Source organism: Aphelocoma coerulescens, chromosome 27 (assembly GCF_041296385.1).
Source record: "Aphelocoma coerulescens isolate FSJ_1873_10779 chromosome 27, UR_Acoe_1.0, whole genome shotgun sequence".
In the NCBI taxonomy this organism is placed as follows: Eukaryota; Metazoa; Chordata; class Aves; order Passeriformes; family Corvidae; genus Aphelocoma; species Aphelocoma coerulescens.
This window is the reverse complement of record NC_091040.1, coordinates 6,714,219-6,741,465: the sequence shown is the minus strand read 5'-3', so window position 1 is coordinate 6,741,465 and position 27,247 is coordinate 6,714,219. Positions and strand designations below refer to the sequence as shown.

The window sequence follows — 27,247 nt, the reverse complement described above, 5'->3', positions numbered from 1 at the left end:
TGGAGGTGGGGGATGAGGCTGAAGAGAGGGAAGGAGCTGCACAGTGGTGGGGCTGGGAGCTGGCAGGGCCTGCGCTGCTGCACACAGAAGGGAGGTAGATCGGCTTTAGAGACCTCTTGCCTGGGATGATGTCTTCTCGGACACCAGCTCCGTTTCTGGGGGGGAAGAGCCTGTTGCAGGGCCCTGAATGCCTGCGCTTGCCTTCTCCCAAGGCAAAGGTGTCTTGGAGCCTGTTCATGCTGCTGGAAAGCTCTCAAACTTGTGCAGCAGTTTCCCTCAAAACTTTTTAGCCCTGAAACTGCCTCCACGGCTGCTGCAGGCAAATGCCCAGCAGCTGGGGAAAAGCCCAGAGGTGACGGCAGTGACATGCAGGGCAGGAGGGATCCGGCTCCCTCCTCTTGCCCACCTGGCTGGACCCCAACCCTGACCCAAGCCCCTCTCCCTGCCCTGCCACACCGGTCCCACTGCCACCCCTGCCCCACACGCTGTGGGGATAGCGTGTGTGATGCTCTCCATCCTCCCCCCTCCCCAGGTCCCCATCCCCAGCGTCCCCTCTGCCGTTAGTCTTGCTGCTCGTTCATCTCCATGTCCGACACCAGGATGTTCTTCTCGGCAGATTCACTGGGGTTGGAGGTGGTGCGACTGTAGCGAGCGCTCTCGAAGGCGCCGCGCTCCGCGCTCTGTCGGCGCTTGTACAGGAAGATGACAACTCCCAGCACGGCGCACAGCGCCAGTGTCGACAGCACGACCACTGCGATGGCTGTCGTGTTCTCCGGCAGAGCTGCAGGGAGGAAGGGCTGCTGAGAGGCAGACAGATGGCTCCTGTTCCTTCCTCAGCCTGCAGGAGAGGCTGGGGCTGGTGGGGCTCTAGCCAGACCCGGGTTTTTGGGCAGGATCATTTAATCATAGAATGTCCTGAGTTGGAAGGAACCCACAAAGACCACCGAGTCCAACTCCTGGACCTGCACAGGACACCCCAAGAATCCCACCCTGTGCCTGAGAGTGCTGACCAAACACTTCTCGAGCTCTGGCAGTCTTGGGGCCGTGACCACTGCCCTGGGGAGCCTGTTTCCGTGCTGTTTCCCCCGTGGTGGGTCAGAACAGGACAGGATGGAATGAGATTGGCTCAGCTGGTTGAGCATTATGCTAATAACACCAAGGTGGTGGATTTGATTCCCGTATGGTCATTCACTTAAGAGTTGGACTCAATGATCCCTGTGGGTCCCTTCCAACTCAGCGTATTCTGTGACTCTGTGAATCTGCTTTGGTGTTTTGGGCACATCCTGTGCCCTTGGCAGAGCTCCTGGGACTGGGTAGACTCCCTGGGTCTTTCCCATGTGTATGAATATTCATCAGCTGCCTGGGATGGATCTTTGGGATCCTACCAGCAAACATGGTGGCCATCCCCCAGACTGACCAAGAAGTGTGGGCACAGGAAGGACAGTGGCAAGCGGCTGGGAAGACACACACCTCCATGGAAGGATGGCTCCTGCTCCTGAGGAGTTCTAACTCAAGGCCAAAGTCACTTGGGAATGGCATTCCCCACCCGCATAACCCACTCCTTTGGTTATTTACACAAGCCGGGCTACGGCTACGGCACAGTCCTGGTTTCCAGTCCCAGTACTGTGCCCAAGCTGATGGTACCACTCACCTGCCCTGGAAAAGCTGCTTTCCTCCACTGCAAAGGTAACACAGACAGGTGAGTGCACGGCCACAACACCCTCCCATCTTCCCACCACCAGCACCACTGGACCCATACACTGCACTGCTCCCAGTGCTGCACCACATAGGCAATGGGCGATGCACAGCTAGGACAGTCCTCTGGCTCTGCTCCACCACTGCCCCGCTGGCCTCATCCTGCCCCAAGGAGCTGACCCAGCCATTGCGACATGCACAGCCCATCATGGAGCCCAATGGGGACCTGCAGACCCCAACACTAACCCATACCATCCCCTGCACTGGGATTACCCGAAACATGTGGTTGGTGCTGCCACTGTGACAGCTCTGCCGTGCAGCACCCTGCCCAGACCCCCAGCTCACCCTGCATCAGCCCAGGAGCCTTGGGCAGCAGAGGGAGCCCTACCTCGGGGGATCTTGCAAATGACCCCCATGGTTACGTTTGTGCAGGAGCCTAGGCGCCACACGCCGTTGCTGCTCTGGATCCAATAGCAGCTGTTCTGGCTAAGCATGCTGGGCCCCGTGTCGTGCTGGCCCCAGTTGGAGTAGTTCACGGCAGTGTTGTCATGCCAAACCAAGGTGCCACCTGGGAAATGGGAAAATTAGGCTTGAGGAGGCTGAAGGGGACACCCCACCTTTGTCCCAGTTCAGAAAGTACGAGGAGGTGTGATGAGGCTCTGGACAACCTGGTCTAGTGGAAGGTGGCCCTGCCCATGGCAGGGGGTGGGACAGGATGGCTTTAAGATCTTTTCCAACCCAAATGATCCCGTCGTTCTGTGATTCTATGGTGGGGAGGTGTGACGGGGAGGACCAGGGGCTACAGCACACCTTCCTGAATCAGAAGGCTCCAGTGTCTTGGAGAAGGCTTTGGGTTTCATACCCCACCAAGCCAGAGGAGGTCACAAATGGCATGTCCAGCATGGCCTGAGACACTAGTGAGCCTGGTCACACTATGGCATGAGCCCCCCTCACTGGTGCCACCACCAAGGGTTTCCTCTGCTCACTGCAGACTTGGTGGGAATTCATGGAGGTGCCTGGGGATGTATCTCAAACCTCATTCCTTCCTTTGTACCTTTGGGGTTGAAGGTCATGCCCAGCCAGGCCCCCTTGGAAAGGCCCTCGTATGCCTGGAGATGCTCCCACACAAAGACATTCTCCATTTCATCCTGGATGGACAACACTGTGCCGCCAACTGCAGAGGGAAGACTGTCATGGAGGAGCCCAGAACTGAGAGGACTGAGCTAGGGAGCAGCAGTGCCCAAGAGGACAGAGTTGAGGACCTACCTGTGAACCACATGATGATTGGGGAACCCTAACATGGAACAGCAAGGAGATGATGGCTGACCAAGGCTGGACACAGACACAGGGACAAAGGGATCTGCTGCACCCACAAACATCCTGGGGATCCCACTCTCTTCCATTTCCAAGAATGCATCTCCCTCCTTTACCACCCCAGGCCCCCCATACCTTTCTGGCACCTCCTCATGGCGTCCTTCTGCCTGAGGGTGATCTCCATGTGGAAGGTGTAGCAGTGGTCCCGGAAGGGAATCCAGGAGGAGTCCTCCAGCGATTTGGGACAGCTGCCACTGTAGCTCCACTTGTGCATGCGGGGATGACCTGAGGAGTACATGGTACATTAAAGGTGTGGTGGGGCACAGTATGTCAGGGTCCCACAGCACACTGGGGCACCCAGACCCACAGGAACATGCTCCAGAAGGTCCCTAGTGGGATGCTCCATCTCCAACCCTTGGTCACACCCCACCTGGACCACTGCAGGCCCCCTGACCAGCACCTGTTTGGAGCTGGCAGATGGCCCCCTGAAGCTTGGTGTCACAGCCAGCTGTGCGCCAGCTCCCGTCCGTGTCCATGTAGGAGCAGCCGGTGGCCTGCTGGGGCTCCCCGTCCTGCCAGTTGGTGTAAATGAGGTTCTCCTCCGTCAGCCACGAGTAGCTCCGGCCTCCCTGGAAGACCACAGCGAGGAGATTCTTGGGGACTGCTGTGATCCCCCTGGGGACCTGTGCCCCAGGTGCCTGCCCCCTTCCCTCACCTCATCATTGGCCAACCCAATCCAGAGCGGAGCCCGCAGGCTGCTGATAGCCTGCGTGAGGAAGGCCTGGCTGTAGGGGTTGGGAATGGTGGCCAGGGTGGCATTGAGGGTCTCGCAGAGCAGCAGTGCCTCATGCCACCTGAGGGGTTTCTGCAGGATGCGGTAAGTGCTGTTGTGGTAAAAGAGGGTGCCGGTAGGAGAAGGGGGGAATGGTGTCTGCGCAGGGCTCAGGGATGGGTCTGGAGGAGCAAAGAGACACAGTCAGAGGGCACAGAGGACACTCCTGCATCTACTCCTGCAGGTAGGTCACCCCCTTGTCCATCCCTACCCAGGCCAGGCTGTCCCTGGCAGTGTTGTGCTGATTGCACCTGGGGACATCCTGGTGCAACTGGGGAGGGAAGAGGGACATCCTCAGGGATGACAAGCAGTGATACCCTACAACCATCCCCACCTGGGAGCTGTCCACCAGGATGCATGTCCCTGCAGGACACACTGAGCCAGGCCGGTGTGCACAGGTTTGGGGCTGTCCCATAAATGGCTGAGATCAGGGACCCACCCACCCAAGTTAAGCCTATCTTCCCAGCTCTCCCCAAGCTAAACCCATCGCCCCAAGCTCCCCAGTCCCACCACAGCATGGGGCACAAGGGTGGCAGATCCCCAGCCAAAAGAGCAGGGGCTGTCCCCTCCTCCTCCTCCTACCTATGCTCCGCTGGCAGACAAAGCCATGCTTCTCCTCCAGGCAGCTCCGGTCATCCCAGCGTCCCGTGAAGACGGGGGGTGAGCCGTGCCACACCACGACACAGTTGGTCTGCACAGCCAAGCCACAATGTCAGCACTGCCCTTAGCACTGTCATCTTACACCATGGAGATCCCCATGCCAGGAACCCCCACCCTACAGCGCTTTATCCTGCACTGCCCTTGGAGAACCACCCCAGTCCGCTAAATCCTTCCTTTCCCAAGGCTGGGCCTGGGGCTGAGACCTTCCCAGGGGATGGGGGTGCTATGGGGAATCTCCCTTACCGGCTTGTCACGGGGGCTAGAGGAGCTGCAGCCCGAGGGCTCTCCGGGTGCCCAGCTCACGTGCCGCAGCGGCTCCCCCTCCACCCACTGGAACTCCCTCTGAGCATCGTGCAGGCCAATCCAAAGGTCAAAGGAGATGTTGGGCAGCATGGATGTGATGAAGGCTGCAAGCAACAGGTGAGGCACGGAGGACCACCCCTGGCAGGTAGAACTCGGGTGGGGTGGTTGGGCAGAGGAGACCTACCCTGCTCCAGGGGGCTGGCAATGGTGGCCAGGACGGCACCCTGACTCTCGCACACCTGCTTCGCCTCTGGCCACTTCACTATTTCGCCTTTGTTGTGGCCATTGAAGCTAAAACACTGCACAGCCAGGGGCACAGGATGGTCCAGGAGGTGCAGCTGCCCCCAACCCTGAGCCCTGCACCCTCCCCACCCAGGCACCCTCTGCATCCCCATTCTGCCCAATGGTCCTTTTTGCCTTCACACCCTCATGTCTGCCACTCCCCAACCCCTCTGGTCCTCCCACATCTCTCCTGGCAAACCTATGGACACACCTCACCTTCCCCACCCCACGCCACATCTCTCCCAGCATCCCTGTAAATGCATCCCCCAGCACTCCCCACAGAACATGTGCAGGCATCCCTCTCCATCCTGCCACTTTGCAGCCACCCCCTCAGTGCCTCCGCAGGGCTGGTGGAACACCAGGAAGTAGCCATCATCCTGCTGTCCCCTCTCCCTCCAGCGGTACCTTGCTGAGGAAGGGCAGCCAGCCTTGGGGACAGCCCCCACTCGTGGCAGCAGGTACTGGAGGGAGGGAAGGCTTCACAGCAGTCCCGTTGCTCCGCTTGCAGATGTAAGGCAGCGCCGTCACACACTTCTGGTCTCCCCAGTCCTCTATGGGGAGAGACAGGCTGGGCATGATGCCGCTCTGCACCGGTACCAGCGCCCCAGCCCCTCAGAGCCTCATGTGGAGTCCTGCCCTGCCCTGCCCTCACCTCGGCTGGCTGTCATGTACACACACTTCCTGTCCTTGCTGATGGGCCGAGGCTTGCCCGGTGCCCAAAAGACAAAATTGAGGAGGGACCCATCAGACCACCTGGAACGGCATCACGAGGAGCACAAAGCTGAGCAGTGACTTGGTGAATGGGACCACTTGAATGCCCTAACTGGGAGCGTGTCCCACCATGACCCTCTTGGGTGAGAAACCTCCAGCCCAGCAGCCCAGGATGAGACCCCCGAGATGCAGCTGCTGAGCCACAGGCACTCTGAGAGGTGGGGATGGTGGTGTAAGGACATGCAGGGACATAGTGGTGTGGGGATGTGATGGGGACGGTAGTGGGGGGACATCCAGGGACACGGTGGCTGTCTGTGACTTACTTGAACCTCCCGTCATTCTCGTAGGTGTGCAGCCCAATCCACCAGTGCTGCTCCTGGCCCCTGGAGAACTGCGTGCCCAGAGAGGACATATCAGTACCCTTCAGGGACTGGGGGGTCTTTGGGGGCAACTGAGGCTGCCATGGGGAACAGACACCCTTCCCCAGCTTGCAAAAGCAAGGCAAAAAGCATCACTTTGCTGAGCCCCAAACCCACCCCCAGGCATCAGGACCAGCCACCATACAAGCCCATCATGACCCCAAGCAAAGCCCAGCATCCCCAAATATTGTCCCTTCAGAAAAGGGTGAAAGAAGGAAGAGCAGCCCATAAGGCAGCAGAGCCCACTGGTGCCCTGGGAAGTTCCTGTCCCCTTGGTACCTTCTTCAGGTTCTGGCCCAGGAAGCGCAGCTCGGCCTCGCTGTGCACTGACGTCAGCTCGGCCTGGAACCAGCTGCAGATGCGCTGCGCCTGCAGCCACGTTGAGTGGTGCTCAAAGAACTTGTACTCAGCCTCCTGGTACTTCACCCACTCTTTGCTGCCTGTAGGCAGGGACTGGTGTCATGCTGAGGCTGTGACACTCCTGACATGGTCACCCTGACCCTTGGTCCCTGCCTCTTGGGCTGCTTTGCTTTTGTCCCTGTCCTGCAGTGGAGTGGCAGCAGGATACCTGGGTTCCCCTCCCTTCCACAACCCTGCCCAGGATCCATCCTCTGGATAAATTGTGGCAGATATCCATTGAGGACATCAAGCAGTCTATGCACAACCTGACATTGAGTCAGGAGAGGTTAAGGTTGGGTATCAGGAAAACGTTCTTCCCCCAGAGGGTGATCAGGCTCCCCAGCGCAGTAACTACAGGTCCAAGGCTGCCAGAGCTCACGGAGCAGTTGGACAACACTCTCAAGTGCAGGGTGGGATTTTTGGGGTGCAGGGCCAGGAGCTGGACTCAATGGTCCTTGTGGGTCCTGTCCAACTCAGAATATTCTGTGACTGTGACAAAAGGCTGTGGCCAATGCACCTTGGATTGCGATCTCCGGCTCCTTCACATCAGCACCTGGAGAAAGGGCAAGGAGAAGCTGTCAGAGCAGGCTGGGATGCTCCCATGGATGCTTCTCCGCAAACCCTCCGTGGGCTACAACGGCAGGATGCCTCTCCTGAATTCCCCCAGAAGGGACAGCACCTCTCCCAGTCCCTGAATTGGGAATCACTCTCCCTCCTCCCAGGGATTCCACCACCCCACAGCCCATGCTCCTCCAGGTCAGTCAAAGCTGATGGGTTTGGGGACCCCTTTCCCAGTACCTTTGGGCAGTTTGCAGATCCAGTCCAGCTGGGCTTCGCACTGCATTGGCATCCACTGCAGGGAGGCCAGATCCAGCACCGCGCAGCTCCGGATGTCATCGTCATCATAGTTACTGCGGTCAAAGTTGTGGTAGAAAAACTGGGGGTTGAGAGAGATGGGCAGTGTTGGGCATTTCCACCAGCACCAGATTTGTCCCTCCCACAACCCAAATACCCCCTGGACTCACCCCCAGCCCGTCGCTCCATCTCCAGCTCCGGTCCCCAGCGGGGTCCCGCCGGTTCAGGCCGATCCAGAACCAGTGCTGCTCATGGAGCTCTGGCTCCGACTCCCTGTGGAGAGCCAGGGGGACAGGTGAGTACACAACCCCCTTCAAACCAGAGGGGTTCATATTTATATACAAATATATATACAGGGCTTTTTCTGTTTGTTTTCAAAGCCTGCCATCCCCACACACCTGACATCAGGAACTGGGATAACAGGCATGCCATCTCAGGGCTGGAGCTGCTTTAAATCCAAGCTCCATCCCCAAATTACACTGAACTTCCTGCACATCTCCCACATCAGCCACACCAACTGATGCACCTTCTGTACATCAGTCTGTGCTCAGAGAGATTCATCAATCCATCCGTCCATCCATCCATCCATCCATCCATTCAAATGTGCCAGAGCACCAAGAGGGCTGTGTGCTCATGGCAAGTACACTCTGGCAGTGGGACACACATTGATGCCACCAGCCTCTCACCCAAAAATCTTGTTGAGGGTGTTGGCGACAAAGTGCTCCTCCTCGTAGCTGCCTAGGCTGAGCAGCTGGGCCCCCAGCTCCCGGCAGAATTCCTGTGCAGCAATCCACATCTTCTTCTCTTGCAGCTTTTCAAAGCTGAACACCTGGGAAAGGAAGAACCCACAGCATGGGGGGGCTCAGCAGCAGAACAGGAGCAGAGCACTGTTCCCACCCACAGACAGCCACATCCCAGGGCACAGTGCTGCCATCCAGCCCCAGCCAGGCTTGTGGGGTGCCTCTTGCAAGCATCAAAATGTGCCCCTTCACCCTGCTGCACTGGGGAGGCATGTGCATCCCCACACCGACCTGTCCAACCCCCCTTCACCTTGTAGCAGTGACGGAGTTTGGGGTCGGAGCTCCATCCTGGCGGGCAGGTGGCAGTGAGGCTGGGTGTGGGGAAAGGACCGGGCAGTTCAGGATTGACTGGGGTGCCCAGGTTCTGGCGACAGATGTACTTGGCCTTGAAGGTGCTGCAGTTCTTCACCTCCCACAGCCCCATGGAGCTGCCGGTGGCCAGGGCCACACAGCCACCCTTGTTGTAACCTGGAGCGCTCACGAGAGCAGGGAAGATGCCAGCCTTAGGGTTGGACCGTGCTGGGGGGCAGTGCCAGTCCTGCCTTGCATGAAGGGGGAGTCCCCATCCCACCCCCATCCCTTACCGGGCTGGTTGCGGTTCCAGTGAGTGTACATCACCTCATCACCGCTCAGCCAGCGGAATGCGCCTGTCTCATTGATGTCCTGCAGAGCTGTCCAAAAATACTCCCCATCCCAGCCATAGATGAGGCTGCTCACATATGCCTGTTCGAACCTGGAGGGACAGTGAGCGTGGGCAATGCAGCAAGCCGAGACACCAAGCCCTTGGAAAACACTCCCCACCTTGCAGGACTTGTTATGGGGTAAACCCACCACCACTGGCATGGCACTGACCTGTTGGTGATGGTGACCAGTGTGGAACTGTAGTCGGAGCACGTCTTGCGGGCGTCACTGTAGGGGACACGGTCCTCGCCCAGCCAGAAGCAGGAGGGGCTGTGCCACTTCCAGCCCTGCAGATGGGTGACAGGGAACATCCACCACCATCCACCTGGACCTCCCCAGAAGGATGGGAGCAATCCCAGGGCACGAGAGCAACATCCCAAGTTCCCCACCACCTCTGCCTTCTCCTGGGAGGTCTCCTGCCCCCAGCTGCCCCAGCTTGACCCCGCTCAGCTTCAATTTCTAACAAGCCCCTGGTCCCAGAGGACATGGCTTCAGGGAAAACAAACACACAGGCAGCTTCAAAGCTGGGGAAACGGCTCTCCCTGCCAGCGTCTGGCCCTGGCTGGGATGCAGGGAGGGGAACACAATCCTCCTCTTTACGCCGCAGGGCTGAGTCCAAAGTGAGTACCACTGCAGCCAGCTTTAATCCCCCGCCTTGTTGACATTGGAGTCTCTCAGGAGTTGGAGACACAATAGTGCCTGTTTTCTGCCAGAGCAGGGAGCAGGGTGGCCCTGGGGCTGGCAGCGGTGGTGGCAGAGTGGGAAGGGACATGGGGGCTCATCCGTGAGAGGGGACACACACCCTTCACAAGGGTGAAGTGGCTCAGCCAAGGAGCCAAGTGGCCCCAGGCTCAGGGACCCCCTGGAAGGGGAAGCATCACTACAGTTCTACTCCCGGGTCCCCCGAGCATCGGAAGGACACTGGGGGCACGTGCCATACACAGTGTCATCAGCACAGTGGGGAGGGAAGCAGGAGAGCAGCCTCAGGAAATGAAAACAACCAAATCCCAGTTTTCTCCCCAAGTTCCTGCTCCTACAGCCTTTCTCTGAAGCTGGCAAATCCAGGTACAGACCCATCAGCTGGGTCCCTCTGGAGCAGCATGGTTGCCGCTGAGCAGCCAAGAAAGGGGCCTGTCCTGGGACAGTGCAATGTCCCCAGACGGGTCCCCAGCCAGCCCCGGCCTCAGCACCCCTAACACCCCGAGGATGCACTCCCACACACTGAGCACCAGAGCAAGTCCCTGTGATCCGAAAGAGGGCCAGGAGAGGATCCCCACCCCCAACTGTTGCCCCCAGCTCCCAGTCCCAGTGCGCCCACACATCCCTCTCCTGCTCTGCCTTTTCCATTGCCCAAACCTCTATCCTTAATTGCTTCCTTTAAGGCTGTTCCTGAAATGAAGGAGACTTTTAAAGGGGGGGAAAAGCAGCAAAGCCACCATGAAAAACCAGTGGAGTGGCTGGAGTGGATAGGACCAAACCCCTGAGCAAGATGTGCCTCCTCTCCACCAGCTTCTGCCTCCGGGTGGCAAAAGTCCTCATTGAGAATGAGTAAAGTAGAGGAAGGATGCTTCTTGGTTCATTTGTCCCTTGCATTGGTGCATTGGTTCATTTGTCCCTCACAGTTTGTTTCCCAGTGCATCTCTGTTGGGCACCCAGGGTCAGGATAAGACTGGCTGGAGAGCCAGGAGGGAGTTAAATCAGCATAGGGAGTCCTCAGGACCGCTTTGGGGACACACAGATGCGTGGTAGCAGAACTTTGCCACCGAGTGTCTCATCCCCAGCACCTGCTGACACTGGGGCTCCTCCAGCTTCGCCTGGCAGCCTTCAAATCTGGCTCTGCATGGCAGCTCTCCTGCATGGCTCTCCTGCATTGGCTGCTGTGCTCCCCCGAGCTCTGGCAGAGCCAAGCAGCTGCTGGAAAAGGGGCAAGGACATGGGAAGAGTCCGGCAGCACCTCTGGGAGTTGGCCCAAAGCGGCTGCTTGCTAGTCAGGGCGCAAGCGCACTGGCCAGCTCTGAAAGGCTGGGAGAGGTTCAAGAGCCACAGTGCTGCCAGATTCAGTGCTTGGAGGCTTTGCAGAGAACCACAAAAACCGCTTCCCAGGAAGCGTGGGAACGGGGCAGCTTCAGCCCTATGCGACAGCTGGGGAAACTGAGGTAGAGCATGGACTGAGTGAGAATCTTCTGGTTTGGTGTCCCCAAAATGCCCACGCCCTGCCCGGAGGAGGCAACCCGCCATCCTGTCGAGGCATAGGGATGGAAGCCACCTCCATCCTGCCAGGCTCCCACATGCTCCTGTGTTCTGGCACAAAGAGAGGCAACGGAAGAAAAAGAACATCCCTGCTGCTGCCAGGCCACCTGATGGGTGCCTGGAGCGAGGAGCTCAGCAGCGCCAGAGTGCTCCAGCTCAGCAGCTCTCAGGCACAGACCAGCTGCTCCAGGTGCTGCTCATAGGGGTTCCCCAAAATGGTTTTAGGGAAAGGTCCCCCTGAAGCCTTGAGCACCAGGCAGAGCTGTAGAGCAGCCAGAGGCTCTGCCACTCCAGGTGCCCCTCACCTTTCGGCACCCATGGTCATCCTCCTCCTTCTCCTGGCTCACCCGACCGGGCTTTTTGCAGATGGATGGCAGGGTCTGGTTGCAGGGGCTGTCATTCCATCTCCCTTCCTGCAGGGCGGGAAGAGGAGTGGCAGTGAGCCTGTCTGACAGCCTGGGGGATGTCCCAGCCCCTTCACTTCCGTTCCTTACACCAAATCCCCACGGATGATGAGATGGATCCCTCCCATCCCAACAGCTCAGATGAGCCCAGTTGAACCCAGATGGAGACATTCCCTGAGGAATGCCTTCCTCAGCAATGAGGATGCTGCAGTGCTCCCTGCAGAGGTGCAGGATAACCCCCCATCCCCTTCAGGTTCTCACCGGTCCCCAGATGGTTACACAGTCCTCCAGGCTGTCACGGAAGTTGTTGGGCTCAAAGGGGTGCCAGTATGTGAACCTCACGGGCGTCCCGTCCGACCACTCAAAGTTCATCTGCAGCTTGAGGTCATTTAGGCCAATCCAGAGCTCCTCCACATCTGCCAGGACAGGAAGGGAGGGAGTGAAATTCCCTCCTCCTGGCTGACCCTGTGCAGAACCCCCTGGTGACCTCAGCCCCCACGATGGGACCGGTCTCTGCACAGCACCTGCTGAAACCCACTCAGGGCTCAGCTCTAACCCCCCAGTCCCAGTGAGCAGGAGAGGGCAGGGCAGGGTTGGGCAGCTCCTGCCTGCAAGGATGGACCCCCAGAGTGGGAAACACAGGGACATCTGCCTGCAGCTTTCAGAAAGGGGCTAGCAGTATGGGAGTAAAAGTCCAGATCTGCAGGCTCAGGTCCAGTGAGCTACTGGTTTTCAACCATTCCCTTCCAACACACCCCGGTCTGCTCCCAGCCTGGGTGCAGCAGTATTTCCTCTCCTTCCTCCACTCTCCTATGGCTCCTTGCTGGCCTCCTCCAGCAAGTCCAGCAGGAATTGTTTTCCCATCTTTTCCTACACTAACCAGCTGGGACTAGCACCATTCCCAGCTGCAGCTGTGTAGTTTTGACTCAGCACTGCAGGCTCTGGGAACAGCTTTTACATTTGCTGGATGGAGGATGCACCCGGATTATGGACTCCTCCAAGGAACACATCACCTCCCAGCCTGGGACCTCTGCTCCCTGCACAGCCACAAAGTCAACTCTGCAGCCTCCAGCACATCCAGAGACTTTTCCATGGACCCCACAAGACAGGAAAGGGGCTGCTGGCACAGCAAGGTCCTCCTTACCTTGCTTGATCTCCTTGGTGACAAATTCCAGTTCAGAGAGGGTGTGGATGCTGACCAGGTCACCCCCGCTCCGCAGGCAGGTCTTCTTCGCCTCCTGCCAGCTCTTCTTCTCTCCGACCAGCCGGTAGCAGTTGGACTGGAAGGGCTGCCAGCTGGGCTCACAGTCCACCCTCACCTCCGACCACGAGTCTGGCAGGACACAAGGCAGCCTGAGTGCTCCTGCCCAGCTTTCCAGCCCTCTCCTTGGCAGGGAATGGACTGCAGTCCCGTGGGTGCTCATCAGACCAAGCCAAAGCCGCAGTGGGAAACACGGCCAAAATATAACAGGCGGTGCAAGGTGTGGGAATGGCAGCTTCAGAGCTCCAGGGACAAAACAAAATCCCTTCTATCTGCAGAGGAGTGAGGGCAGAGCAGAGCAGAGAGCATCCCCTCCCCTGGGGACCACAGGGACCTGCTGCTCTCCATCCCTCCCTTACCACCTAGGGAGCTCAAGTCCTGCTCCGCACAGCTAGGACAGCAGCAAGCTGGGGACACCATGGGCACCTACATGGGCAGCATCCCCTGACCATGCTGGGGTAGGAGCACACCCCCATGGGATACAGAGCTGCGCATGCCTGATGCTGGTCCTCCCCTGATCACCTGTAAGGAAGGGATCAGCTGTGGCATTGGGCTTCTTCTTGCAGACGTAGGGGAGGGCGATGCCACAGTCACGGTTCTGCCATCCCCCGGATGACTCAGTGCGGATCACCCCGCAGTTCTCCTCGCTGGGGTTGTCAGGCTGGTCTGGGGAGTGGGATGAGAAGGGGACAGGCTACTGAAGAGCCAGGACAGAGCCACCAATGCAGCTCTCCCTGCTCCCAACACCAGTAAAACCTCTTTTATTTTGTTATTTTGCATGATGAAGATGTGACCCCAACATGCCCAGGATTCTTTATAGTACCTCAATGCACAAGAACCCAAAGGGTCACTGTTTTACCTGGAAAGGTCGACAGCAGTCAGGGGGTCAAAGTGCCACACCTGAACTGCTCCCACCTGTCCTCAAACCTCCTCCGAGGGTATCACTGTATTCCTCCAAGTGCCTTTGGGGGATGGCACCAGGCATGACCAATGGGCCCTCTTCCCTCTGAGCACCCCAGGGTTAGGGATGGGTGTCTGCAGCTGGGGACCACTTCTCAGCCACACTCCAGCACTAAGCAGGGATGCAGCAACCCGCCAAACAAGGAATGTCAGCCGAGGTTATCCACAGGTCAGTAAGTGCTTTCAGAGGGCTCATTCCCTCTCAGTACCCTGTGTCCCCGCTCCAGCTCCACAGATGTCCCAGGCTGTTACACAGGCCCCTGGGGCTCTCTGTCCTCATGCAGCAAGGGGATATCCTACAGCAGCCTGGGCCACCTCCCTTGCCATGGGGCCATCTCCGGTGGTCACAGGGTGTTCCTCAGGCCCCATCACCACCACAACCTCCCCTGTCTCACCACTCTCCCAGTTGAGGTACTTGAGGGGTGAGTTGTCTGACCACTGCCAGCCTCCATTGATGTCCAGGTCATTCAGTCCAATCCAGAGTGTGGAGCTGTACCCAGTCAGCAGCCCTGGAGGGGCAGAATCAGTCCCCCAAGCCCAGCTCAGTCCCCAGCTTGTCACCCTCCCAAACTTGGGACAGGCAGAGCAAACTGGCAGTGGCAATGCCCACAGTGCAGCCAGCTCTGCCCCAGATGAGGAGTGCACAGCCAGGCTGCCAGAATCTCACCATTGATGTAGGTCTGCTCATGGATCTCTGTGATGCTCAGCAGGTTGGCCCCTTGCTGCTCACAGCTATTCCAGGCCTCCCGCCACGACAGCGTTGACTGGAAGTTGAACTGGTAGCAGCTGTTGGTGAGGTGGTCCTTGTCCCAAAAGGTCTCACAGTCATTGCCTGTGGGGATGAGCAGGGTGAGCACCCAACACAGACACAAAGAAACCCCCAGTAACCCAGTAAACCCCAATAACTTGCTGCTCTGGCACTGCAGACTGCTCACAGGGGGAGAGGAGAAGCCCAAAAGTCCCCAAGAGGGATTGACATTGGGTTTTTGCTTTTCCCCACGAGATGTGTGCCCCTACTTACTCTTTATGGGGCAGAAGCCCCACCGCTCGTCCTTGCCATAGTCCTGGGTGGTGGCACACCAGAGGTGCCCGTCCTCTCGCCCTGTGCTGGTGCACTCGTGAAACCACTGGTTGTCATACTTGAAGGGGATGGTGCAGGGCTTCCCATGGGAGTTGCCCTGGATGGTGTAAATCTCTGAGGGAAAAGAGGAGCCCTTGCTTGAGGATGTGTCTATGGGAGCCAGAGGGAGATGTGGGGTGAGGGGTGTGGGTTGGCCCAGTGTGGGGGGTTATGGGGTGCCCAGAGGCTGCCCACGCCCCATCGCTCTGATCCTGCCTGGTTCTATAGCCCCAGCAAGCTGGGACTGAGCTTCCCAGGCAGGACCCGACTGCTGCAGCACCACAGCCTCAGCTCACGTTTTGGGGATGGTTTGGGTTACACTAATGCCCAAGGAGGTGTTACCAGAGTAGGGCATGGAACACAGATCCTCCTCAGTGCCATACGTCCTCCACTGTGAGCCATGCGCCTGGTCCCCCCTGTCCAGGGAGGAATTGCCCAGGCGGGCACCTAGATGCTGTGACAGCTGCTCCCCGAGCCCACGGCAGCTCCAGCGCATGTTGACTGACTCGCGGTCGCACTCGTAGGTGGCCAAGAGGTGCAGCCCCGCCGTGGCGTTGGCCCCATGCCATGACACCCCCAGGCACTGCATGGCCCCCACATTGAAGAGGCGATTTCGGGAGACCCATTTCCACTGCTGGGCTGGGGCACTGGCGTTGCAGCCCTTGGCCAGTCGCACCAATGAGTCCTTGGTCTCCAAGCAGCCCTGCGTGCCCGTATTGTAGATGAGGAAGACTTTGGAGTCTGGGGAGAGAAAAAAAGGAAAGGGTGAAAGCATTGCCGGGAATTCAGTATGTGCCATGCATGGCCCGGAGCCCTGACAGAACATCCTGGCTCTGTGCAAAGCAAGTTTTGGGATGCATCCCTGGGCACAGCACCCAGGATGCTGGGGACCACCACTTCCCTTCAGCATTGACTCAGGGTTTGCCCCAGTGCCCATCCCCCCAGTGATGGGCTCTGGGCAGAGTGACACCAGTGGGTGTCTGTATCCAGCATGGCATCACCAAGGGTGGCTGTTGGGCATCGGAGCCAGAGCAAAGTGCTCGCCCACTCTAATCACATCATTAGAACCGTTCAAAACTGAGCTCCCATGGGCAGCTCTTGGCTGCAGCATTTCCAGGTATTGCAACGATGCCAGTGCTGGAGAAGCCAATGGCTTTGGCACTGGCCATCTGCTCCGAGCGGAGAAAAACAGAGCAGGGAGATAGCGCATCCGTCACTGCTATGTGTGTTTGGGGACCTGCTAAAACTGTAGAGCAAAGAGGAACTGCTGAGGAAGGTCTCCCCTTGTGTGAAGGAAAATGCCTGCACAGCCCCAGCCTCAGCAAACACAAAATATCACGTCAGGACCCTTTGGAATCCCAGCCCAGGCATTGGGAGGTGGAAGCCAAGTGAGCAGAATTGCTGCCAGCAGATAGAAGTGCAGCCGACGAGGGAAGACAGGCCGAGCTCAACCCCAATTCCACACGTGTCCCACAGTCCTGCCTGCTGCCACAGGCCAACCATGCATCCCCAAGGAAATTCCCTAACCCCCAGCATCACTGGGGGCCACGCCACCATGTGACTGTATCCCAAAACCTGTACAAACCAGTAAATCCCAGACATTATGCTGGGACATGCTGCTCCTGCTGATGTGTCGTGTTTAAAAGACACTTTATTTCTTCAAATTAATGTTTCTAAGCTAAAAAGCCACCTCAGGGCTTCTGACTGCCTCTTCTTGCCCCAAGACCCCAGCAAGAAGCTTCCCAAAGCACCACATCAACACCACCACTTTTGTTGTTCTTTTTTTTTAATAAAACATCCCATTTTTTTCCACCACAAACATTCACCAGAAGTCTAAGCGAACTCATAGGCCCCACTATATTTAGCTTTGGTTTGCTTTGGTTTTTTGCCATTGTATGAACTTTTTGGGCTGAATAGGTTTTCATTTCCTATTTCCCCGCAACTTCAACCTGCCCCAGCTCTGTTGTTACAGGCGGCTCCAGCACATTCAAGCAACAAACATCTTGGCTCACAGAACTTCCCTGCCCTGTGTACGAAAGGGAAAAAGAAATGGAGGAAGACAGACATCCCCATTTTTTGGGGGAGTTCCAGCATCGACCCAGCTCCAAGACAGAAATTATGTCAGAGGCCCCTTCCCCAGACCATATGGCATCAGTGATAATGTCAAATAAACAAGAGTGAAGCTTGTTTGCAGGGCTTTACTTAATTTAAGGGAAACATTTAATTTCACTGAAAATACTGTAAAAATCATGGCAAGTGAGGAAATAAGCAAAAATTCAGACAGGGCTGATTCTGGCTAACTGAAGCTCAGATTCCTTAAGCTGCTGCCAGTGTTTCTCCAGCTGGAACTGGCCTGATCCCAACCTGGACAGTGGGAGACCAGCTCATCCCCCACCAAGCACCTTCTCCCCATGCCAGCACCACCCATGCCACACCCAGCCCATCGCTCTCCCCTTCCCACCTACAGTGAGGGCAGTGCAGCCCCTCCAGCACCCGGGACACAGTGGTCTTCAAGCAGTTTTGGATGATGCAGCATCAGTGTTGTGACCCACTGGAGCAGGATGAGGCCTCCCTGGGGCACAGCCTCATGCCACAGTGGCTCCTCTGCAAGGAGCCAAATACCAGTGCTTGCTTTGCTCCTTAGAACAGAAAAAGCTGCTCTACCATGAGCATCACCACAGGGAGCATCAGCAACAGGACACCCTCCTCTGTTACCTGTGAGCCCTGCCTTGCAAGAAAAAATTAGTATCGGGTTGGAATAGCCATGGAGCAGCTCAGGAATGGGTGTCAGGGTGCTCAGTGCCACGTTGAAGCTGGCAACACCATGCAAGGGCCACACTCACCAGTGGCCCTGCAGTGGCACCACGTTCAAGGAAGCCATCCAGACTGGAAGGGACAGGCCCGAGGCCAGAGAAGCACAAGATACCATTTTACTCTAAAAAGAGAAGAGACAGAGGTAGGAAATTATAGGCTACGGGATTTGGGCAGCCCCAGCACGCTGCAAGCAGCTCAGCCCCTTGGCTCAAAGAAGGCAGGAGAGGCCACGCAGTGTGTCCCCAGTGTCTGCTGGGCCATGGAGGAATGGGAAAGCTCCAGCAGCAGCAGCTCAGCCTTGGCAGCCCCTGAGCTCTTGCAGCTTCTCCCTGTGCAAAACCACTTGCTGTGCGCTGCTGGAGAGGAGCTGGGGGGACGATCCGCATGAGTTCAACACAAGGCAGCAAAGCTGTGCTTCACCAAAAATACACCTTTCTTTCCCTTATTTTTATGGAATTTGGGGTTGACTGGGTCCATGGTGTCTATGACATAGTGGTGCTTGGATAGGCTCCTGGGCACTGAAAGGAGCATTCAGCGTTCCTGACCCCAGGATAGATGTAGAGTTGGGTGAGAAAAGGCAAGTTTGGATCAATGAATCCCTTTTCCCAAGCTGGTATTCTGCAGAGCAAACCAATCCTTGCAGGAGGTGGCTCCAGAGGGACTGGGAATGTCCCCATCCCTTCCAGGGCCCGCTCTCCTGCACTGCCCTCAGTAGCCATGGCACAGCTATGGCTGACTCCTTTTAGAGATGTTCCTCAGGTTTTGGTACCCACCTGTGGACCTGAAATCACACAGGCAGAGCTTTCGAACTGCCCTCCAGTTATGGAAACATGGCAAAACCAGAAGACCCTTCTTAAAGAGGAGCTGCCCTCTGGTACAGGACAAAGAGCACTGGAAAATGCAATCCTGCTGGATGCTCTGCCTGGAATCACCAAAATCAAACCAGAGCTGGGATTGGCATGCTCTGTCTTTCCCTCCTGCATCCTCCCTCTATTGAGCAGGGCAGCATCTCTGATCCATCACATTGTGCTCCTCCTCTGAGGAGGAGCAGTTGTGAAAGCAAAGCAAAATTCCACACACTTCCATCAAGGATGGTGCCTTCCCCAGCCATGCAGCCACTGGGATGCTGCCTTCAGCGTACTGGTGGGACCATGGAAAGCAGCTGGTGCTACAAGGCAGTGTGATGGTGGGGATGGGGGGAGCTGGTACTGAAAGCAGGACACTGGCTCTGCCTGCAGAAACACTCTCCTCTCCCATGTGGGAAATACAGGGATGCTCGTGCCCCAGCACAGTGGGAGAAACTGGCCTTGGCACTGGTGGCTGAACACTGCAGGGATGGAGAAGCTGCCATCCTTTGGGGCAGCCCTTAAGGGAGCTTTTACATCCTGTGCTGGCTCCAGGTTCTTTTTCTTAATCAAAAAAGCAAGTTCTTGGCCAGCAGGAAGCCTGAACTGAAGGAACTCAGCTCAACCCTTCCCACAACAGCTTTACCACCCCCAAGCAAATATGGAAAGCTTCACAAACCAGCAATTTTGGGGACTGTGGGCAGCACCGGATGAGAGTCTCCAAGGACAGTAGACAGAGAAAGCCCTGCAGCACGACATGGATGGGCATCCTTGGCACTACCCAGCTCCAAACACATCCCAGCTCAGCCACCCACAACAGGACACCCAGAGCATCCCTGCTCCATAGCATATCACCCTCCCATCACCAGCAACAAATGCAGGGAGCAAATTCAATGAAGGACTGAAGCTACAGCTGAACCCTGGTCCCAGTTACCCTGGACTGGAGCAGCTCCAGGACTCTGGCTGCAATTACAACTGACAACAAATGATGTCCCCAACATGTCAGCGCTGTGAGGCTCGGTTATCACATCCCTGCCAGCCCCTGCCACCTCTTTGGCTCCACTGTGAGGGTGACCATGGCACCATGTGATGCCAGAACCCCTCATGAACCTCTGGAACTCAGCTCTGTCCTGTAGCCACCCTGGCAAAGGTGCTCCCTGCCCTTGTTCTCACTCAAGGTTCCCCTTTACGTGGGATGTCCCAAAAAACACAGCTCCAAGTCGCTTGTGCAGGAGGCTGAGCACACCTGGAGCCACAGGGACAATCCCTCTCAGAGGTTCCTGTGCTGCAGACACTCCGTGGATATGGTTTGCTCCAAACCACCCAGTAAAGGTGGTAAAGCCTTGAAGCCCACAAGGTGCCCCAGCCATGCCAGGCAACAGGGCTCCATTGGTGCTCTGAGACTCATGAGCTCCCTCAGGGGCTGCAGCCCCCTGTGCTAACACCGTCATTTGGATTTGGGAGCCCAGGAAAAAGTTTTACCTGTAACATCCTGCAGCAAGAAACCCACCCTTCCCTTACACGGTGCAGAAAGGAACCCCTGTTCAGCCTGAACCTCCTCATGACATGTGTCTCACCCACCAGCAAACAGGGCACAGCAGCCCCAAGCCACCTACTCCAAACTGCCACCTTTTCAGCCCATTTTTGCAGCCCAAGGGTGAGCAGTGGCTCCGAAACCCACACGGCACCGATGGGTGAAAAACTGTGGGAAGTGGGAACTCGTTCATGATAAACATGGTGGGGATGCACCAAGTATGGGGGAAAGATCAACAACAGAGAAGAAGAATTCCCCTGGAATAAAAAAAATACCCAGAAAAAGATGACGAGAAAGATGCAGTCAGGCTGGGAGAGCTGGGGATATTCAGCCTGGAGAAGAGAAGACTCCAGGGAGACCTTAGAGCCCCTTCCAGTGCCTAAAGGGCCTCCAAGAGAGCTGGAGAGGGACTTTGGACAAGGGACCGGAGTGACAGGACAGTGACTTTAAGCTGGAGCAGGGTTAAATGGCATATTGGGAAGAAATTCTTCCCTGTGAGGGTGGGGTGGCCCTGGCACAGGTTGTCCAGGGAAGCTGTGACTATCCCATCCCTGGAAGTTTCCAGGGCCAGGTTGGATGGCGCTTGGAGCAACCTGGGATAGTGGAAGGGGTCCCTGCCCATGGCAGGGTCTTTAAGGACCCTTCCAACCCAAGCCATTTTGGGACTCTACAAAGAACCAAAAATCGTTGCTCATGAACACAGGAGAGTTTCACCCGACAGAGCCTCAGCTGGGCCCAGCTTGCACAGCCCTGAGGAGGAGAGGGAACTGCTGGAATGGGGGGAGACCAGCCCAACGATTCACCTTCCAGTGACATTTGGGAGGGCAGGACCCCAGGACTGCACCCCTGACCAGGCCCAGCCAGCTCTGCTGAGGGATAGAGCAGGGTCACAGAAAAGCCCCAACTCCATCTTGAATTTCATATTACTGGACAAATTATTCCTCTGGAGGAAAATCCCCTTCATGGAGAGAAGTTCCCAGCAAAGCCCAGCTCAAGCAGTCAGTCCAGGCATGGCTCATGCCATCCTTACGGTCTTGGTGTGGAGAAGAGCAAAAAACAAAATCATTGCCATGAAGAGCATCAATTTTTGGCCCAAGGAAGGAGCCTGTACATCCTTCTGTGAGCTAGGAATGGGAAACAGTGCTAAAAGCATCAGCTGTGTCTATGGGAGCTCCCAACAGCAGAGTTAGAGCATCCCTGCTGCCAGTGATCACAGGACACGAGAGCATTCCCAGCCTGCGGGACAGACATCACGGCTCTACCTCCCCCACAGCTGCTTTTGGCATCGGTAACTGCGATGCAACTCCTTAGAGAGGAACTTCAGACTAAAAAAATAAAAGGGAAGGAAATGCAGCCATACTGGCAGCCCCAGGACACATCTGGCTCAGGAAGGGCACTGGTCCCGTCTGCTCCAGAGCTGAGAGGAGACACAACTCCCACCCCTGATGCTCCTAAATTAGAAGTTTGAAGCAAATGAGCAATGATGCCCAACATCCCAAAGACTCACCCAGCCCAGCACAACCCTGGGGCTCAGCTGGGGCCAGACTTGCCAGAAGCAGCTCTGGATGTTCCAAGCCAAGCTCCAGAATAAAAGAGGGTGGTTGTTGTTTTGTTTTTTAAAAACAGACCTCAGGGAGTTAAGGACCTCTTGCTACAAAGAAAGTGAAGCTTCGGATGGTCCGGTTGGGGGTATGGAGCAGCAGGATGTGCACTTGGAGCTGAGAAACTCCTCTTGGCTGGCACAGCAGCCAGAGAGAAGCTGCTGTTTATATGGTGGGAGCTGTATGAGATAAGCTCCTTACTTGGCTGTGAAGATGACGGCTACCTACCACCCTGCTCACTCCTGTTGCCTCACAAAGGTTTTGGAAAGGGGCCACATACTTCACTTCAGCCTCTCTGCAGACATTAAGAAGCCCATTCTCCCAGCATCCTGCTTGGGACATAGATGAATGAATGCATTCCAGAAGGGATGCTTGTCCCTGGGCAGCCCAAGGGACTCACCACAGCAGTGGCCACAAGGGAGATGAGAGTCCCAGAATCTGCCCTCTGGTACTCAGCAAAGGATAGAAGGATGGAAATTTTCCCCAATTTCCCCCCAGACTTGGCCCAGGCTCCAGCCCTGCAGCAGCTGCATTCACCCAAGAGGTTCTAACTCCCCAGGAATGTAGGGAGATGAAGGCAGCACCATCCATTGAACGGGCTCCATCCAGGATGGAGGAGTGCAATGGACCCACCAAGAGGCGAAGGCTCCCCCCCAGGACACACAGTGGCCAAACACTCACCCCTGAGCACTGCTCTGGCCCCAGCTCCTCTGATCGTCCCCACTCCCTCACCCACCAGCACCCCAGACTCCCTGGCCAGCAAACTGGCCAGTGGTGTGATGTGATGTGCAGGGCAGCCCTGACACATCCTTGTAGACAGGGTACTTCCAGCACAGTTGGCTGAAGACTTATCAAATTTTTCAAAACTACTAAAGAAACTCCCCCCAAAATGATGAAAGATCCATAGATTTCTCCTCCTTTGTTTCTCCAGCACCACTCCTAATGTTACTTCCCTGAGCAGTGGTATCACTGTCTCTGGACAGGGACCCACCCCCCTGTTCACCAAACCCAAGCACATTCGCAACACCAGGGGCAACTTCTGGTGTCCCACATTTTTTTCTCAATTAAAATGATATTTACCATGAAACTTCCCACTGGGTGCCCTTCGCCTTCCTCATGCCCAGCACTCCCAGGCCAGACATTACTGCATGGCATGGCCATTACAAATGGGGCCATTACTGCAGAGCCCCAAGATGCCGTGTCTGGATTCTGGTGGAGGAATGGGAAAAGCTCCATCTGTCCATTCCACCTCTGCACCATCCTGCAAACAAGGCTGTTTTACATGGAAAATCCCACATAAGTCCCTATTGCGACAGCACGAGGTGCAGTGCAGGACTGAGCAAAGGGATGGAGATGATACTGGAAAATACCCTGTGCCCTGTGCAACAGCCAAACCTTCGCTCCTACACCAAAGAGTGATCCCAGGAATTTGCAAGTCAATCCACTAATCACTTTCTAGTCCTTAGGAAATTAAAGATGGGTTCTTTAAAAACAACAGCATCTGTGTGGGTCTCTTTTGGGCTCCAAGCAATCTTAGGAATGAGAAAAATGTCGATGCTCTGCGAGCTGTGCACAGTTCAGATTAATTAAAATCCTGCTCCTCACTGCACGTGAAGAACCAAATTTTACAAATTGCTTAAAAAACCCTTCAGGAAATGCTGGCTTGGGATGGGCTGGAGTGGGGGGGAGGGCTGCCCCCACACCCACTCCCACCCAAGATCCAGCTGCATTCATGGACCTGAGCAGGGCATCATGATCCAGCGAGTAACACTGGGACCTCTGGCAGAACTGGACTAAAGCCTTCCCTTCCCTGCTCTGAGCACCCACCGAGGCCATGGGACCAGAGCCTCTTGTGATGGATTTATCATCTGGAAAAGATGATTTAGTACAGAGGGATTACACACCCTCAGCACACATTTGCTTTGATTTTGGGGCAAAATGTTTCTTTGGAAAATACTTAAAGAAGTAATACTTAAGGACAGTGCCTCTGCCTGCAGGGAAAGGTGCAAAATCCAGCCAGAGAGAAAATAAAGCCAGGGATAAAAATCTGCAACGTGGCTTTAACCATCACCAGGACCTCACGCCTGAAAACGCCTTCGCACGTGCCGGCAAGGAGCACCTCCCCATGGGAAACCTCCTGGGGTCCCCACACCAGCTGGGTAGCTTTAGGGGAAGGGGACAGTTTTGCAGGTTAAATGAAATCTCTTTTCACTCTTGTCATTCTTGCGCAAGCACCATCCCCAGCCCTGCTGCCACGTCCCAGCGGCTGCTGTGGCTGCAGACGCTGTGGAGGTGAGGTCTTCACTGTCTCTTGTGCCCTGCCCAGCTCCAGCAGGAAAGCTAACACTTCTGACCCCTTTTCCTGCTCCCAAACAGTCTGAAGAAGATCGAGATATAATTTTTGGGGCTGCATTTGCCATGCAACAAGTTACTTCCATTGGAAAGAGGAAAATGGGGGGGAAATTCATGCAAAGGCTGCTCTCTGTTTGCTCTACAGGCTGTAAATTCTTTCCAGGTCCCTTCTGCGTTCTCTCTTTCCCCACAGCTGACATGGCAGGACCTACACTGAGCACTGGAGAGATGGGAAGTTGATCCAGCACCAAGTCCCAGTACTGACACAAGGACCTTGTCCCGCCTGCAGCTGTGGCAGGATGGGAGCTGCTGCCTCAGTTTCCCTGGGAAGGCACGTGGGTGCCCACACGCTGCGCAGATGGGTCAGCTGGAGGAGATATCACAGCAAGGAGCCCCAAACCTCCTGCCAAGAGCTCTGCTCCATCTTTCTGACTGCCCCAGAGGTGAGGGTTTGGCACAAACCTCTCAAGGAAGCAAAAGCTCCCCAGGGGAAGAAATGCTGTCTGCTGGGCCAGCCCCCACTGAAAGTGTCCTTGCAAACAAGGGACTCTGGGACTACTCCATCCTGATCCCAAACTCCCAGCGAGGATCCTGTCTGAGCTGCAAACCAGCCTGGTGCTGGGGGATCCTGGATGTGGCACCTCCATTGGCACCATCCTCTGTCCCCTTCATCCATCAGGTCCGAACCAGGACTGATGCAGGGCAGGAGCAGCCGAAAGTGGGGATGGGGAGGAGAAAGAGCTGAGGGTGCTCAGCACCAGCGAGGCACGAGTGACACGGCCCTGCGGGCTGGCGGCCACTGAAAGCTGCCTTGTTCCTCACCCAGGCCCGGCATGGGGTCGGCTTCCACTGCACTCCCGCCTCACAGCCGGGACAGAGGCGCCTCTGTCCTCAGGACTGCCAGACCTGGATCCCACTGACATTTTTTGGGATGAAACAGCCAGAATCAGCCTGTAAAGGTAGCAAAACCTTGCTGAAATTAAATAACCCCCTTAAAACCCACAGAAGGAGGAATTCATGGCCCTCAAGTAAATTATGGGGAGGTCTAGCAGGAATTCAGCTGTGGAAAGTCCAGCTGAGATGTCTACAAACAGCAGCAAACCCTGACCACTCTTCCAAATGCCCCAGGCTACAGGGGTCTCCTTTTCCATCGCTTCCTACTTTCTCCATCTCCCAGCCAAGCAGTTTCTCCTCTCATCCCAGAACTGATCCCTTGCTTGGCATGGAATTGCTGCCCACTGTCATCGTGTCCACGACTCCATGTTTGCCACTTGAGCAAGGCGGCTCAGCCCCAGGCACTGCGAGACTGGGGGGAGAGGGGAAAGGAGGGGGCAAGGGGAGGTGGGGGCAGGGGATCAGGGTGTTCCTATGCTGCCACTTCCAAATCTGCTTTGGATTTGCTAAATGTGCTCTAATAAAATAGGCCAAGGGCTTACAGTTGTTATTTTCAGGGAAAAGTAGCCAATTCTGCTTTTCTTTAAATTTTTAAAGTTTTATCAATATGGCCAAAATAATTCAAGGAAGCCCGAAAAGCAGCTCCTTAGCTCTAGGCTAGACTATTCTGGGATAAAAAAGGTCTCAAACGGCAGTTTCAGGGGCCGTCCAGAGGAGCCTCCAGTGTCTGGCTCATGGTGCCTTCAGAAGGTTAGAAAAAGATAAAAAACAACCCGTTGACTTTATCGTGAGAAGTTACAAAAAAAAAAAAAAAAAAGTTTGCAAATACCCACTCGGGCCCCGATCCAGGGGGCCACTTCTTCATAAGATTAACACGTCGGGAGAGGGGAGGAGGGGTCAGGATGGGAGAGGGAGGAAAGCTCCAACAAACCCCTTCGGCCCCTTCCCGACCTCCGGCTCCACGAGCTGCCCACCCCGGAGAGACAAAGGGCCGGAGCGGGGCTGCGGAGCGCAGCAGGCTGGCGGCCGCCCCCCGGCCCAGGAGCCCCCCTGGCCCCCCGCGGCCGCGGAAGCGTTTCCGCCGGCCTCGGCCGGCGCTGCGTGGCCGCTCGGCGCGGGGGGTTAAACTCAAGAGTGATAAAAGGGAGTGAAAACGCGGCGGAACGGGAAGAAAACACGGCGCGACCAAACTGGACAAAACAAAACGCGGCGGAATGCACCGCGACCGGAGAGGGATGAAGTAAAACGAACCGTAGTAAAAGCAAATAAAACATTCCGCGATGAAATAAGCCACAGCGATGTGATCGGCGTTAGAACGAGACGCTCCCCCCTCCCCGCCCTGCGCGCCGCCGCCGGGGTCCCGCCGCCCCCTCCCCCGGGGGAGCCCGGCCGGGGGGCTCCTCGACGTGGTTTGGCTCCTCGCCCCCCCCCTTTTCCCTCCGACAATAAAAGTCGGGAAAGTGGAGGGAGGGAGAACGCGGTCCCACCTGGGTGCGCAGCGCCGAGCACCAGCTGGAGCCCGAGCAGGCAGCAGAGGGGGCCGCGGAGGGGGGGGCACAGCGGGGAGCAGTCGGGCCGCGGTCCCGCCGAGCCGCGCCCCATCCCCGGCGCTGCACGCTCCGCTCCGCTCCGCTCGGGCCGCTCCTGCCGCTCCTGCCGGGCCGGGGACGGGGAGGGCGGCGGGGGGAGGGGGAGGAGGAGGAGGAGGAGGAGGAGGGACGCGAGCGGGAGAGGGAGGGAAAGAAGGGGGAAAATAAAATGTTACAAAATAAAATAAGAAAAAAAACGAAGCGTGCGCGCCGGGCTCAGACACTGCGTCAGCGGACCGGGGCCCGGCCCAGCGGCGGCGAGAAAGCGGGGCGCGGCCCGAGCCCGGGGGGGCTCCGCCCGCTGCAGCGCATCGCTAGGGCGGGGGGTCCGGGGGTGAAGCGGGGGAGTGGTAGAAGCGAAGCCCAGCCCGGCCAGGGCATCCCTGCAGACGCCCGGGGATGGCTGGCTGCCCCAGCAGAGTGCCCCTGCCGCCGTCTCCGCACCCCGGGTGGTCCCGATGCTCCGGTGCGGGGCGCAGGGTGTAGGGGAGATGCCCACGGTGCCGCCAGCCCCGCGTCGTGTCCCGCTGCGGGTCCTCAGCGTGGGACCCCACCTCGCCGGGGAGAGCAGCCGAGGGCTGCCATGAGCTCCCACCACACATCGTTGCTTGCACCTCTGGGTGCCCGGTAGAGTTACCTCATCCCAAGCACAGCCAGGCCAGCTGGATCCTC

General features: G+C 56.9%; 1 protein-coding gene across 1 annotated transcript; it reads right to left on the bottom strand.

Moving 5' to 3' along the window:
- Positions 1 to 487: 487 nt before the first annotated feature.
- Positions 488 to 26,639, bottom strand: MRC2 (mannose receptor C-type 2). The gene is made up of 30 exons (XM_068996379.1): positions 26,474 to 26,639; positions 15,289 to 15,687; positions 14,848 to 15,021; positions 14,494 to 14,658; positions 14,222 to 14,335; positions 13,389 to 13,532; positions 12,750 to 12,938; positions 11,867 to 12,021; positions 11,507 to 11,614; positions 9,123 to 9,238; positions 8,855 to 9,003; positions 8,521 to 8,738; positions 8,157 to 8,299; positions 7,641 to 7,743; positions 7,414 to 7,552; positions 7,133 to 7,168; positions 6,496 to 6,656; positions 6,121 to 6,188; positions 5,739 to 5,839; positions 5,492 to 5,637; positions 4,989 to 5,103; positions 4,745 to 4,908; positions 4,424 to 4,532; positions 3,725 to 3,963; positions 3,470 to 3,638; positions 3,145 to 3,294; positions 2,750 to 2,869; positions 2,084 to 2,263; positions 1,652 to 1,678; positions 488 to 781 (listed from the first exon to the last, which is right to left on the bottom strand). Exons 1-30 carry the CDS (start codon positions 26,586 to 26,588, stop codon positions 561 to 563), a joined length of 4,437 nt encoding a protein of 1,478 aa, XP_068852480.1. The 5' UTR covers positions 26,589 to 26,639; the 3' UTR covers positions 488 to 560.
- Positions 26,640 to 27,247: the final 608 nt, after the last annotated feature.

What these genes read in the sequence shown, in the direction of transcription:
- MRC2 (XM_068996379.1), bottom strand. Translation starts at nt 26,588, where the DNA reads ATGGGGCGCGGCTCGGCGGGACCGCGGCCCGACTGCTCCCCGCTGTGC. An exon ending in ACCCTCAACAAGATTTTTGG is followed by an intron (nt 7,744 to 8,156) that starts GTGAGAGGCTGG and finishes GGCTCTCCACAG; the next exon opens with GGAGTCGGAGCCAGAGCTCC. An exon ending in CTAGCCCCCGTGACAAGCCG is followed by an intron (nt 4,533 to 4,744) that starts GTAAGGGAGATT and finishes TTGGCTGTGCAG; the next exon opens with ACCAACTGTGTCGTGGTGTG.